We start from the raw sequence: 11,854 nt of genomic DNA on the forward strand, positions 1-11,854 counted from the left end.
ATTTTGTTTGGAGCCTGGAAAGCATTGCACCAGCGATCAGCAGGTCTCGGGTGCAATGCAGGTCTCCTGCAGACTGTCAGTGTGAGCTGTCTGCCCCATACATCATTTTACACTGACAGGAAGAATCAATGCACTACCAGTGCTGTAATTCACTGAGAACTATAAGCTGACAACTGCAAAATAAGTCAGTACTTGTAGTTCATTTATTCAAAGAACTCTGTGAAAGAATGACGCAAGAATGAGAGCCCCACGCGACTTCGCTCTTTTCAAAAAGTGACAGCTGGTACGGGGAACATCTCCCCGTACTGCTGTCACACATAGGGCTTGGATCAGGTTACATGTTCCAACCCAAAAACTGGTAAAACATGTAACATGTTCCCGAAGCTGAACTTATCCTTTAAATTATACCCACAACTTTCATGGTATTTGAGATTTGTCCCACCTCACTAGTTCCTCTCCACTGACCCACAAACGTGCTCATTACATTTGCAGGCATTAGGAAGGCAGGGGGATGAGAGATGGTGATATATGGATCACAGAAATTTATGTAAAAAAAGGTAGGTTTTGATTTTGGGAAAACCAAAGCACCTTGCAATCAACAGCATGCTGCAGACAACTAGGGGCGCCTGCTCTTAGTAGGCAAGTTGAGCCCATGGGGTTTTTTTTTAGAGTAGGTATGACATAATACACTATGAAAAGCTATAGAGAGATTTAGAGAGGGGCTTGAACTAGAAGCAAGGATAATATGAACTAAAGTTCACACTGTAAAGGTCTGGGAGGTAATAGCAGAATCCTAAATTATCCCAATTCATAAAAAGTGCATAGCCTGGACTTATCCCACAAAAATATTTGGTAATCAGTGTGAAAAAAGGCTATATCTTATAGCTGGATTTTTGGTATATTTAAAATCCATTGCATATGTAAAATTGCTGGTTTAGATTCTTGCAAGTTTTTTTATGTTTCACTCTTTGTGTAAAAGAAAACAGATTTCGTCCACAGGTAGTCCACTAGGTCCGGTTAATATTAACCTGGAATTTACCTAAGAAAAAAACAAAACAAAAAGTAATTACTAAATTACTTCGGAGAAGAGGGAGTACAGTATGCTCATAGGGAAAAAATAAGGCTTTAGAGTTGCAGAATATGCATCAATCACAGAGAATTATGAAAAAATAGTCCTTTAAAAGTCCAGAAGCATAGCCGACATAAGCTTGATCATGTCACAGGAAGCGTGATTTGCAACGCGTTTCAGAGCATGATCGAAGGTAGCACTGCGCATGCTCCAAAACACAGTGGCCAGCATTCTTCCTCTCCACTGCGATTAACCCTAAACTTGTTCGTGGACCTTTCAGCATCATTCAGCGGATGACCACTGGATTGATGAGCCTGTTATGGTTGATTACATGTTAGTGGCCCCTTTGCAGCTTTTAAGATATTACACTAAGTGGTACTTTCCCTTTTTGTCTTTGTTGTTAACATACTTAGACTGGCTTATTGAACCCTAAAAACATTACTTCCCATGCCCATTTTAAACAGTGATAAACAGTTCTTATTTCCTATGTGCCTTTCTTAAATGATAAAGTGCTTTGCTACATGTGGGATTCAGCATTAAGCACCTGCCTAGCCCTTAGGAAATTGTAGGGTGTATGGGCATGATTTTCAGAACAATTAAGGTATGCACAAGCACATTTTTGTGCCCGCTATATGTGGGAGTTTAATATACTTGCAGCGACGATACATTCACTTTTTGAAGTAGTGGGCTGGGTTGAGGCTAGCTCTACATTTAGGGCTAGAGTCCACAACCCCTAGCAAGAAAGAAGGAAGTGTGTACAGCCTCTGAATTATTCAGCTATGTGTGTATTGTGAAAAGACCTGAATAGAAGTCTAACCACCTACATAGTCTATTCACAACAGCAAAAGACTGGTCAGAAAGCTTGCAGGTGTAGGTTAACTGGCAGCTGCAATTGGTGAACAAAAAAAACATTCATATACAATATTACATATTCCCTGACTAAAACTAAATAGATTATTTTTTAGTTCTGAACATAAAGGAAATATATACAGAAGCCCTACACACTCTCTTCATTCAATCACAGATATCAAGTGCTTTTACAGTGTAATGAGTCACAAGGCCGCTGCAACCCACAACACCCAAAACTAAAATTTACCTTTTTAATAGTCTGACTACAGAAACTTAAAATTGGATTCATTTATATGGGTCACTGCACTTGGCATACCATCCCCGCTGTTTGCAGTATGCAAATAATCCTGTATATCTGCCAGCAGATTGTTTTATCCTTTAGAAAATAAAAAAAGTTTTTCTTAACATTTTCATAAATATGTTACGGTATATAAAAATGTTAGGTATTTATATTCTAGCATTACATCTCTTTCCTGAGACAATTTTTGGATATGGGAATTTCGTATTCATGGTAGGCTTGATGCATTGACACAGACTGTATACTAGGGAAGCTTGTATGCCACTAATACCCTTACAGGAATCAAGACTTTATCATTCTGTAGAAGTACACCATGGAAGAAAGCAGTTTAGGTTTCACACAAAATATTTGGTGTTAAAAAAAAAAAAAAAGAAAAAAAACCCATTAGAACTCACAGGTAGGCATTATAGGAACTTCTGCAGATACTGTACAGTTGATCCCTAAGTTAGAGAGACCTCCTTTTATGAGTCCACATGTATAAGCTAGAAACTGAAAGACAATAAAAGGAACAAAAGTTTTATTTATTTATTTTTTTAAATATCCTTAACAAGTTACAGAAGATCTCCCACTTCATTTATTCTCAGTGTTTTCCGCTACAGGGGACTAAGTACAAGTAGTACTTTGTCTCATGTTCCTACTATCTTTGTAAGCCTTGATACAAGACTCGACAAGGTATTCCTCCCCTCCCTTCATAACATCCCTCCCATCACTGCTTGTCTGGTGCAAGTGCTTGAGTAGAGGTGATCAAACAGCTGTCTCCCTATTAGCTAGGTCGTTGGACCACTGTGAGAGAAGGGAGCATGATGATTTACCTTTGGTGCTTCCTCTAGGTATTGCTTAGTGCAGGAAAGCTGTGTCAGGAGCAGAAACCGGTTGTCCTGTAAAACATAAGTACCCTATGGATAAAAAAAAAAAAAAGGGACATTATATTGACAATATTTTATAAAAGAAGCCTTCATAAAATAAAACAGATGTGAAGATTTACAAGGTACAACATTCAAATGCAAAAAATAAAATGCCTTAAAGCGTATGTATAGCTTTTTTTTTTGGATAGAGCAGGGACGTATAACAACCCATGCCAAATGTTTTTGCTATCTGTGTCCCTTAAAGGTAGATTCACCCTCTTTTTTTCCTAGTGACTACTGTCCCTGAAACAAAAAGTGATGGGAAATCCAAATTGTTTAAGATGTCCTCTGAATAGAAGGCGAGGGGAACTCTTCCAATGAGGACACATCTTCTCACTTTCTGTTGTGTCCCTGAGACAGATAGTGAAGAAAAATCTTCACAACAGGACAAAGACAGCAAAACAAAAACTGATAAGGGCTTTACCCCTTCCTAAAGCCTCGTACACATGCACCGATTGTTGGCTGTAAATTTTTGGCCAACATCTGATCGGCCGATTGTCAGCTTGTTAGTATGATGCTTCCGACAACCGACTGCGACTTTTCGGCCGAACAAAATCTGGTGTGCAGGCTATAAAATTTTTGTTGGCCGTCAGCAAAACGGCCGATTGTTCCTCAGTCAGTACAGATTTCGGCCAACAAAAATGTGATGATCAAGACTGGGCATGCTCAGTGAAGAAAAAACACACGAAAAGTAGACCAGAACATGACATCACTTCTGCAGTTGGCCGACAAAATTCGTGTGCAGTCTAGAGCACAATTCAACCAACACAACAACACTGGACAAAAGACGGCCGATCGGTCGGCCGACAATCGGTGCGTGTGTACGAGGCTTTACTCTATCCAAGACTGCTGGCTAAAGCCATCAGCTGACATTACAGAGCAAGTCCTGGCTCTGCAGAGGTCCTGACAATGTGGGGATCAGCCCACATGCTCGATTGGTAGCTGGCTGAGACTCTCAGCACGCCGTTAAGCCAGCTGCTCCTGTGCCCTACATAGCCTGGTGCTCCGGTGAGCACTGAAAGGGGAAGAGCAGAGAGGGAGTGAATGACCAGCTCCATCCTCATCGATGACCGAGAGCTGAGCAATCAGTGCTCATGTGATCACTCAGTTCTCAGTGTTAAGAGCCAGTGGGGGCCACTTGCAGCATTGGATCACTGCTGCAGCCACATAGGTGAGTATGAATGTTTTTTTTTTTTCAATCCCGCACTTCTGTTTTAAGTGGTCTCATAAGGAATCCTCTTCTATTAGCATGGATGGTTGTTTGGGACTTCATACTGCAGTCTATCCCCTCCCTCAATAAGGTTGGAATCAGACTCAAGCTCTCACTCAAGGAATACTTCCCTGCTTAAACAGAGGGCTTTTCCAGGTTCCAAGGACAATTATTTGTCCACAGAAAGGAAATACATAGTGTAATACATTCTTGTAAAGTCATTTATGAAAACAACTTTTATACTCCCAAGTAACAAGTGAATAAAAGCAGGCATCAAGACATAAATCCAGTCTAGCCCCCAGTAAACTAAAAGCACTCTGTACAAAGGAATTAACAGTCGGCTCGCTCGGTGTGTGCTGGGGAGTTCTAGACTCCGGGTACTTCAGCCCAAACTGTAGCTCCGCCCTAATGTGTTTTGCCACTTTGGCGACTATATCAAGAGGAACCTTGATGTGCCCAAATATCTCATACCTGGTGATTTGTTCTCAGATTATCAATCTGCTTCTTGAAAACGATTGTCCAGAAATCCTTACAAATGAACTTCACAACATCCAGGTCATCCTTGAATGAAGGGCTGTCCTTTGTTAATCTAGAAGTATAAAGAAAATACATGATGTAAAAACAAACTGAAATTACATGTTAGGTTTTTTTTAGCCATGAAAAGGAGAAGTACAGACAAACCTTTGTTGGCTGTACTTCTCCTGTGGATCACAAGAGTGCAGTTTGTTCTGCACTACTGTGACCCATTTTCAGCAGACAGCGGGCTAAAGTCCGCTGTCTGCTTATGTCACAGAGCCGCTGAGAGCTTGAGCCGGCCGCTCCTGCCTCCTCCACAGCTCGGCTCTCCAGTGAGCGAGGGGAGGGCAGAGTAAAAAGCAGTAACTGACAGTCACCAACTCTCTGCTCATGGAGCTCTTAGAAGCAATCGTTCGGCGGTGTTAGATCGCTTAATTCTCAGCATTAGAGCCGGAGGCGGACAGATGCAGAATTGGATCGATGCTGCATCCTCCATGGCAAGTAGGATTGTGAGAAAAAAAAAACCCATACATCTCTTTTAAAGTCTCCAAGTGCTTCCAGGGTGTCATACAAGACAGTCAGATGCATAAATGATTAAAAAAAAAAAAAAAAAAAAAAACACACACAAAAGCATTCCCGAAGTTAACAGCTGTCAGTGAATAATGCTGGGAACTGCAATTATCCATCAGCTGAAATCTTTGATTCTCCTATTCTAATTTACTGCATCATGCATTTTTATTTTGAACTCCAAACAAACATCCTGGATTGTGTAAATACCTGCTTCCCCACTGCTCACTGTGGTTTCTTCCACTAACTTGTATGCCATCACAGGATTTTTGAGCCTGCAGAAGAAACCACAGCCAACGGCAGGGGAAACAGATATTCGACCCATCTGATCAGGTGCAGAGGAAGGTGAGCAGGAAAACAACAGCTTTTCAAGAAAACGGGCTGCCAGAAAGGTAAATATATTCAGGTATGTGCTGAAAAGGTCACTCTAAAGTAGTTCTGGGTTGAAGACTATTTGAAAACATAAAGAAGACAAGCCATAGATAAAATTGATACAAAACAAAAACGGTTTCCCTTTAATGTCTTTCACCTGCCTCCCCCCCAGAATAAATATCAGCCCAAAGTGGAAGAAAGAGGATTTCACACTTGCCTTTCAATAAGTCCTTGGCCTACGCGGAAACCCATACCTTCTAAGATCATTATATGTTTGCCTTGATCCTGCAAGCATAAAATAGCAACATTTTCAACAACATGTAATAATATGCACCAAATCTAACAGGAAAAGCATAAATACCTTGAAAGCACGAGTCAATCTGTGCATAAATTTTTTTCAAGTATCCACTTTCCAGGAAGAAATTATGGTTATAATGTCTCACTATAAACACTACAAAGCTGATGTCATCAGTTTTATAACACAAATAAAATGAAAGCCGTACACAAACCAAAACGTTTCCATGGTAAAGCACTACCGTGCATTGTACACTGCTTTGCAAAATAAAATAGCGCATTCCTCAGTGTATTCTCCTCAATTGGCAGCCCATTCAAAAGAAGGGATGCCTTAAATTGGGAACAACCCCCCCCCCCCCCCAACGAAAAACTTGACTACATTAATGGAATGTCCTTCCTAAAACTAAGAACGTTAGTAGTAGATACTAACCTCCTTCTGATGACGTTTGTGACTCGTCTTGTACAGGCTCCTTACTATATAACTCATGCTTTGAATTTTGATTCAATTTCAAGATGATTCTAGATCAGTATGTAGAGCTGCATGATCCACTTATTTTTATGTTTGAAGGGGATAGGTCCACTTTAACACAATGTGCCTTAAATTAGAACTTCACCCAAAAGAGGTTCTGCTTTAAGACCTTCTCCCCCCTTCCTTTGCCTATTTGACATATCATTTTGGGGGGGGGGGGGGAGTGGGTACCTAGTTTTGTCAAGTACCCGCTCCCACTTCCCTCCCCACAGTCTTCTGGGACACTTCACAGGTCCCAGAAGACTGCGGGACCATTAACAAAGCTCTGCGTGGCTCATGCATGCGCAGTAGGCAGCCAGCTGTGAAGTCCAAAGCAGCCTAGCCAGTCGCTGACAGTTATAATGCCGGCACCTGGAACCAAAGCCAATTGAAGAATCGGCTCGGGTGAGGACGACGCTGGAACCCATGGACAGTCAGTAGCTACAGAATTTGTGGATGCTGACTTTTATTCATTATTTTATCCTGAGTGGACAATGGCTTTAGAGAAGAAATCTAGACAGGGGTTATTTTTACATAGTTACATTGGTCCAGCCTGGATCAATGTAACTATATATGTACCATACCTGGTCAATCCCCCTAGAACAGGGATTCTCAAACTACGGCCCTTCAGCTGTTGTGGAACTACACATCCCATGAGGCATTGTAAATCTCTGACATTCACAGACATGACTAGGCATGATGGGAATTGTAGTTCCTGAACAGCTGGAGGGCCATAGTTTGAAGACCCCTGCCCTAGAAGCTAGAAATTACAGAAGTAGACACCGCTACTCCAGCAAACTCCACTTGCTTCTTGGACTTGCCGGATACATTCTGAACACAGGAGCTTGGCTCTTTGGCACGGATGCCATTCAGAGAATGCTTTCTATTTTCTACAAAACATTGTAGATGGACGAATTTCCCACTGCAGCTGTTGTATTCTGACAGGCTGTCACGAATACTCGAACATCGCCGGCATCCGATTGGATACATCTGTGGTTCGGCTGACAATTTTCCATCCGGCTCCTTCAAATTTTTTAATTTAAAGATTTTTTTTTTTTGTTATAGGGATGGAGACGCCAGGCACTACCTGCTTGGGTCTCACTTAAAGTCCCACCTAGCTTATTGTGTCTTAATTGAAAGAAGGATGCTGACAGGACCACCCACTGAGCATTCAGACCAGTCCACCCCTTTGTGTACGGCCAACCTGACACAATAAATCAGACAGCAAGGGTGCGATTGGGACCCAACAAGAGTTTTCATCTGCTTATTTTATCTAACAATGAAACACAAATTCTTGAACCTAGACATTTTCTGTATATAAAGTGTAAACATAATAAGAAACAGACACATTTTATGGTAGCAGAAGGCACTTTGAATCACATACACTGATCAGCCATAACTTTATGACCACTGACAGGTTACGTTAAAGAGGTTGTAAACTCGTTTTTTTTTTTTTTTTTCCCCCACCCTGCAAGAGAAAGACATAATGAGCTAGTATGCATTGCATACTAGCTCATTATGTACTACTTACCTTAGAACGAGCCCCCGCCGTGCCGCTCACTCACCTCTATGACGGGCGACATGTCCAGTCGCCTGTCTTCCGGGATCGCGGCATCCGGCCATCTGATTGGCCGGAGCCGCGGTGACGTCGCTCCCGCGCACAAGAGCCGACAGTCACGGCACGGGACTCTGAAGGAACGGCACGAGCGGCCGTTCCTTCAGAGCGCATGCGCCAGTGACGTCACTGGCTGCATGTAAGGTAAATATCTCCTAAACGGTACATGTTTAGGAGATATTTACAGTACCTATAGGTAAGCCTTATTATAGGATTACCTATAGGTACAAGTTGTAGAGGAGGGTTTACTTCCTCTTTAATAACACGAATTATCTTGTTACAATGGCATCTGAAAGTCATTGGGATATACTAGGCAGTGAGGAACATGTTGCCCTTGAAGTTGTGTGATGCAAGCAGAAAAATGGGCATCGCGGTTTGTTATGTATGGGCTGTGTACCCACAGACAGGTCAGGGCGCCCATGCTGACCCGTGTCTACAGGCAAAAGTGCCTACAATTGGCATGTCAGCATCAGTACTATCAGTACTGAACCACAGAGCAATGAAAGAAGGTGGTCTGGTCTGATGAATGTTTTCTTCAGGATTACATCATGTGGATGGCCAGGTGTGTGTGTACATTGCTTACCTGAAGAACAGATGGCACCAGGATGCAGTATGGGAAGAAGGGCAAGCCAGGGGAGGCAGTGTGATTATTTGAGCAATATTCTTCTGGGAGACCTTGGTCCTGCCATTTGAGTGGATGTTCCTTTGACACGTACCTTCTACCTAAACATTGCTGGTGACCAAGTACACCCCTTCATGAAAACAGAATTCCGTTATGGCAGTGGCCCCTTTGACAAGGATAATTCACCCTGTCACACTGCAAAAATGGTTCAGGAACACAAAAATGAGTTTAAAGTGTTCACTTGGAATCCAAATTCCCCAGATCTCAATCCAGTTGAGCACTGATGGGATGGGCTGGACAAACAAGTCTGATCCATGAAGTCCCTATCTCGCAACATACAGGAGAATTGGGCCATACACACTATAAGATTTTCTGAAGACTTTTTCCTTTAGACTTACCAAAACCATATAATATGAGGTCAAACCTAAACACTTTCAATTTGTATGCAATCTGGCAGTCCCTTGCATTACATAGAAAAGGTAAATCTGAAGGAAATCTAACCACAAAAGTTGGATAGTGTGTATCCAGCTTTAAAGTGGTATTAAAACCAAAACTGCAAAATATTGCAGCTTGCCAATCATTAGATTTGGTGGCTGCATTAGTTTTCTTTTTTAGGCTTTTCCTTCTGTTTTCACCTTTTAATCTATCCAGTAACACCTCCTCCTGTATTAGAGTGCCCCCACTCAGGATGAAGGAACACAGGAGCATTTTTGAACAGCAGCATTGCCATTCTGGGGGAGGGGGGGTTGATATACTAGTAGATTTAGATACACTAACAAATTGAAGACACTAACAAATTGAAGCCAAACACCAGCTAACACTTTATAACCAGGTATAGCAAACAGTTTGTTCCTTTTGGGATAAAGGTTTTACACAAAAAATCTGATTATTGTAAGCACCCCAGTGGTAAATGGTTTGTCCTGCCCCTCTAACTGCGCCATCTGCAGGACAGCTTGTTCTGCTAAAAAAAAAAAAAAAAAAAAAAAAAAAAACAGACTTACTGGTTGGATCACCAGGTGAAAAAAAAAAAACAAAGTCTAAAAAAGAAAACTAATTCAGCCACCACATCTAAGAAATGGTAAGCTACAATAGAATAAATGTTTGTGTTTATTACTGCTTAACGATCTGCTCCTGGTGGATTGGTGCCAGATACCACAGCATACATTCAGAGGTCTAGTGGTGTCGCTGCTCCCTGTTCCTGGACGAGCGGGGGTTCCATGGCATCAACAAGAATGGATGTCAGGGAGAGCTAGCAGCAGAGTAAGGCACTTGCTCTCCATGTGCAGGCATTGTGACTTCTACCATGAGCCCTGTCGCCTGTCCTGGGGGCCGCTGGAAAGCAATGCCTGGTACCAACCACCTACCCACAAGAACTACAGCATATACTGTGTCTGTATGCAGTGAAAGACCCCATGTGCTGAAGGAGGGCCGGCACCACAGCCACAAGTTCAAGGCTCTGGGGGGCCATTTGGAAGCTGTACAAGGTGAGGGGGGGGGGGCATGAGTGGGTTTCACAAGGTGGGGGGGTTGTACAAGAGGAGGGGGGGCAGCTGCACAAGATGAGGAGAGAGGGGGTACACAAGTTTGGGATGGAGGAGGATGAAGTAAGGGGGGGTAAGGGGGAGATGCTGCACAAGGTTGTGGGGTGCACAAGATATGGGGGGGGGGGGGGGACAGAAAAGTGTACAGGGGGGGGCAGCAGCACAAGATGAGGAGAGAGGGGGTACACAAGTTTGGGAGGGAGGAGGATGAAGTGAGGGGGGTAAGGGGGAGATGCTGCACAAGGTTGTGGGGTGCACAAGATATGGGGGGGGGACAGAAAAGTGTACAGGGGGGGGGCAGCAGCACAAGATGAGGAGAGAGGGGGTACACAAGTTTGGGATGGAGGAGGATGAAGTAAGGGGGGGTAAGGGGGAGATGCTGCACAAGGTTGTGGGGTGCACAAGATATGGGGGGGGGGACAGAAAAGTGTACAGGGGGGGGGCAGCAGCACAAGATGAGGAGAGAGGGGGTACACAAGTTTGGGATGGAGGAGGATGAAGTGAGGGGGGTAAGGGGGAGATGCTGCACAAGGTTGTGGGGTGCACAAGATATGGGGGGGGGGGGGACAGAAAAGTGTACAGGGGGGGGGGCAGCAGCACAAGATGAGGAGAGAGGGGGTACACAAGTTTGGGAGGGAGGAGGATGAAGTAAGGGGGGGTAAGGGGGAGATGCTGCACAAGGTTGTGGGGTGCACAAGATATGGGGGGGACAGGAAAGTGTACAGGGGGGGGGGGGTGACACCATGTTACCGCACGAGGTGACACCAATCCTAGTGTTGCCACTGATGGGGACCTACTCAGTACTAGGTGGGTGACGATAATATTATGGCTGATTGGTGTATAATAACATGAGGAATCAGATTGTTCCTGCATCGTACCTCTTCATCATGTCCTCCACTCTTCTGTGCATGGGAGATCATCTCCATATGTAACAGTGCAAACAGAGTCTCGTCAGCCATAGCCGGGCTCCTCGGATGTCTCTACACCTGCTGTGCTGGGGGGAATCAGTCAGTAGCTTGTCACATCATACTCCTATATCATGGCACTGTAATCCTCCTTCACAGTCACATATGGCACACAGCTGTCCTAGGGCTGCACTAATACCTACTTCTTACACCAGCCATCTATTCTACCAAAACACAGAAAGCTCACAAATACAACTACAGCGCGACAGAGCTACTGTCACTTCGAATTATCATAAATATCTGCTGTAAACTACACTTCTCACGTCTTCCTGGTAATTAGGTTCCCCACTTCCGGGCAGGCTTAATGAAGCTTTGCCCCACTTCCGGTTCTGAAGCTTTGGCCCCACTTCCGGCGCTCCCACCTGTCATCTGATTCCCTGCTTCCTGTAATAGTTGTTTCTGATTCCGTAGCACTTTTGGGCTGGTGTATTTCAATGAGAGAAACGTAACAGATACCATTGCGTTCCTTATTGCGTCATCGCAGTGTGTCTGAAAGATAAAGACAGGGGGAGGGTGTGTTCAG

General features: G+C 43.6%; 1 protein-coding gene across 1 annotated transcript; it reads right to left on the bottom strand.

The window, feature by feature from the left end:
* Positions 1-850: 850 nt before the first annotated feature.
* Positions 851-11,620, bottom strand: TRAPPC6A (trafficking protein particle complex subunit 6A). Its single transcript, XM_082262543.1, has 6 exons — positions 11,245-11,620; positions 6,004-6,071; positions 4,803-4,920; positions 3,029-3,112; positions 2,612-2,705; positions 851-1,039 (listed from the first exon to the last, which is right to left on the bottom strand). The coding sequence occupies exons 1-6, from the start codon at positions 11,323-11,325 to the stop codon at positions 1,008-1,010; spliced, it is 477 nt and encodes a 158-aa protein (XP_082118669.1). The 5' UTR covers positions 11,326-11,620; the 3' UTR covers positions 851-1,007.
* Between the last annotated feature and the right edge of the window lie 234 nt (positions 11,621-11,854).

The sequence above is a fragment of the Pelophylax lessonae genome (assembly GCF_965119305.1).
Source record: "Pelophylax lessonae genome assembly, chromosome: 7".
In the NCBI taxonomy this organism is placed as follows: domain Eukaryota; kingdom Metazoa; phylum Chordata; class Amphibia; order Anura; family Ranidae; genus Pelophylax; species Pelophylax lessonae.

Excerpts from the sequence above, each read along its gene's own strand:
- TRAPPC6A (XM_082262543.1), bottom strand. The coding sequence starts at position 11,325 with ATGGCTGACGAGACTCTGTTTGCACTGTTACATATGGAGATGATCTCC. Across the intron at positions 3,113-4,802 it reads ATCTGAGAACAAATCACCAG|GGTACTTATGTTTTACAGGA; the intron begins GTATGAGATATT and ends TTTTATCCATAG. Across the intron at positions 2,706-3,028 it reads ACCTAGAGGAAGCACCAAAG|TTTCTAGCTTATACATGTGG; the intron begins GTAAATCATCAT and ends ATTGTCTTTCAG.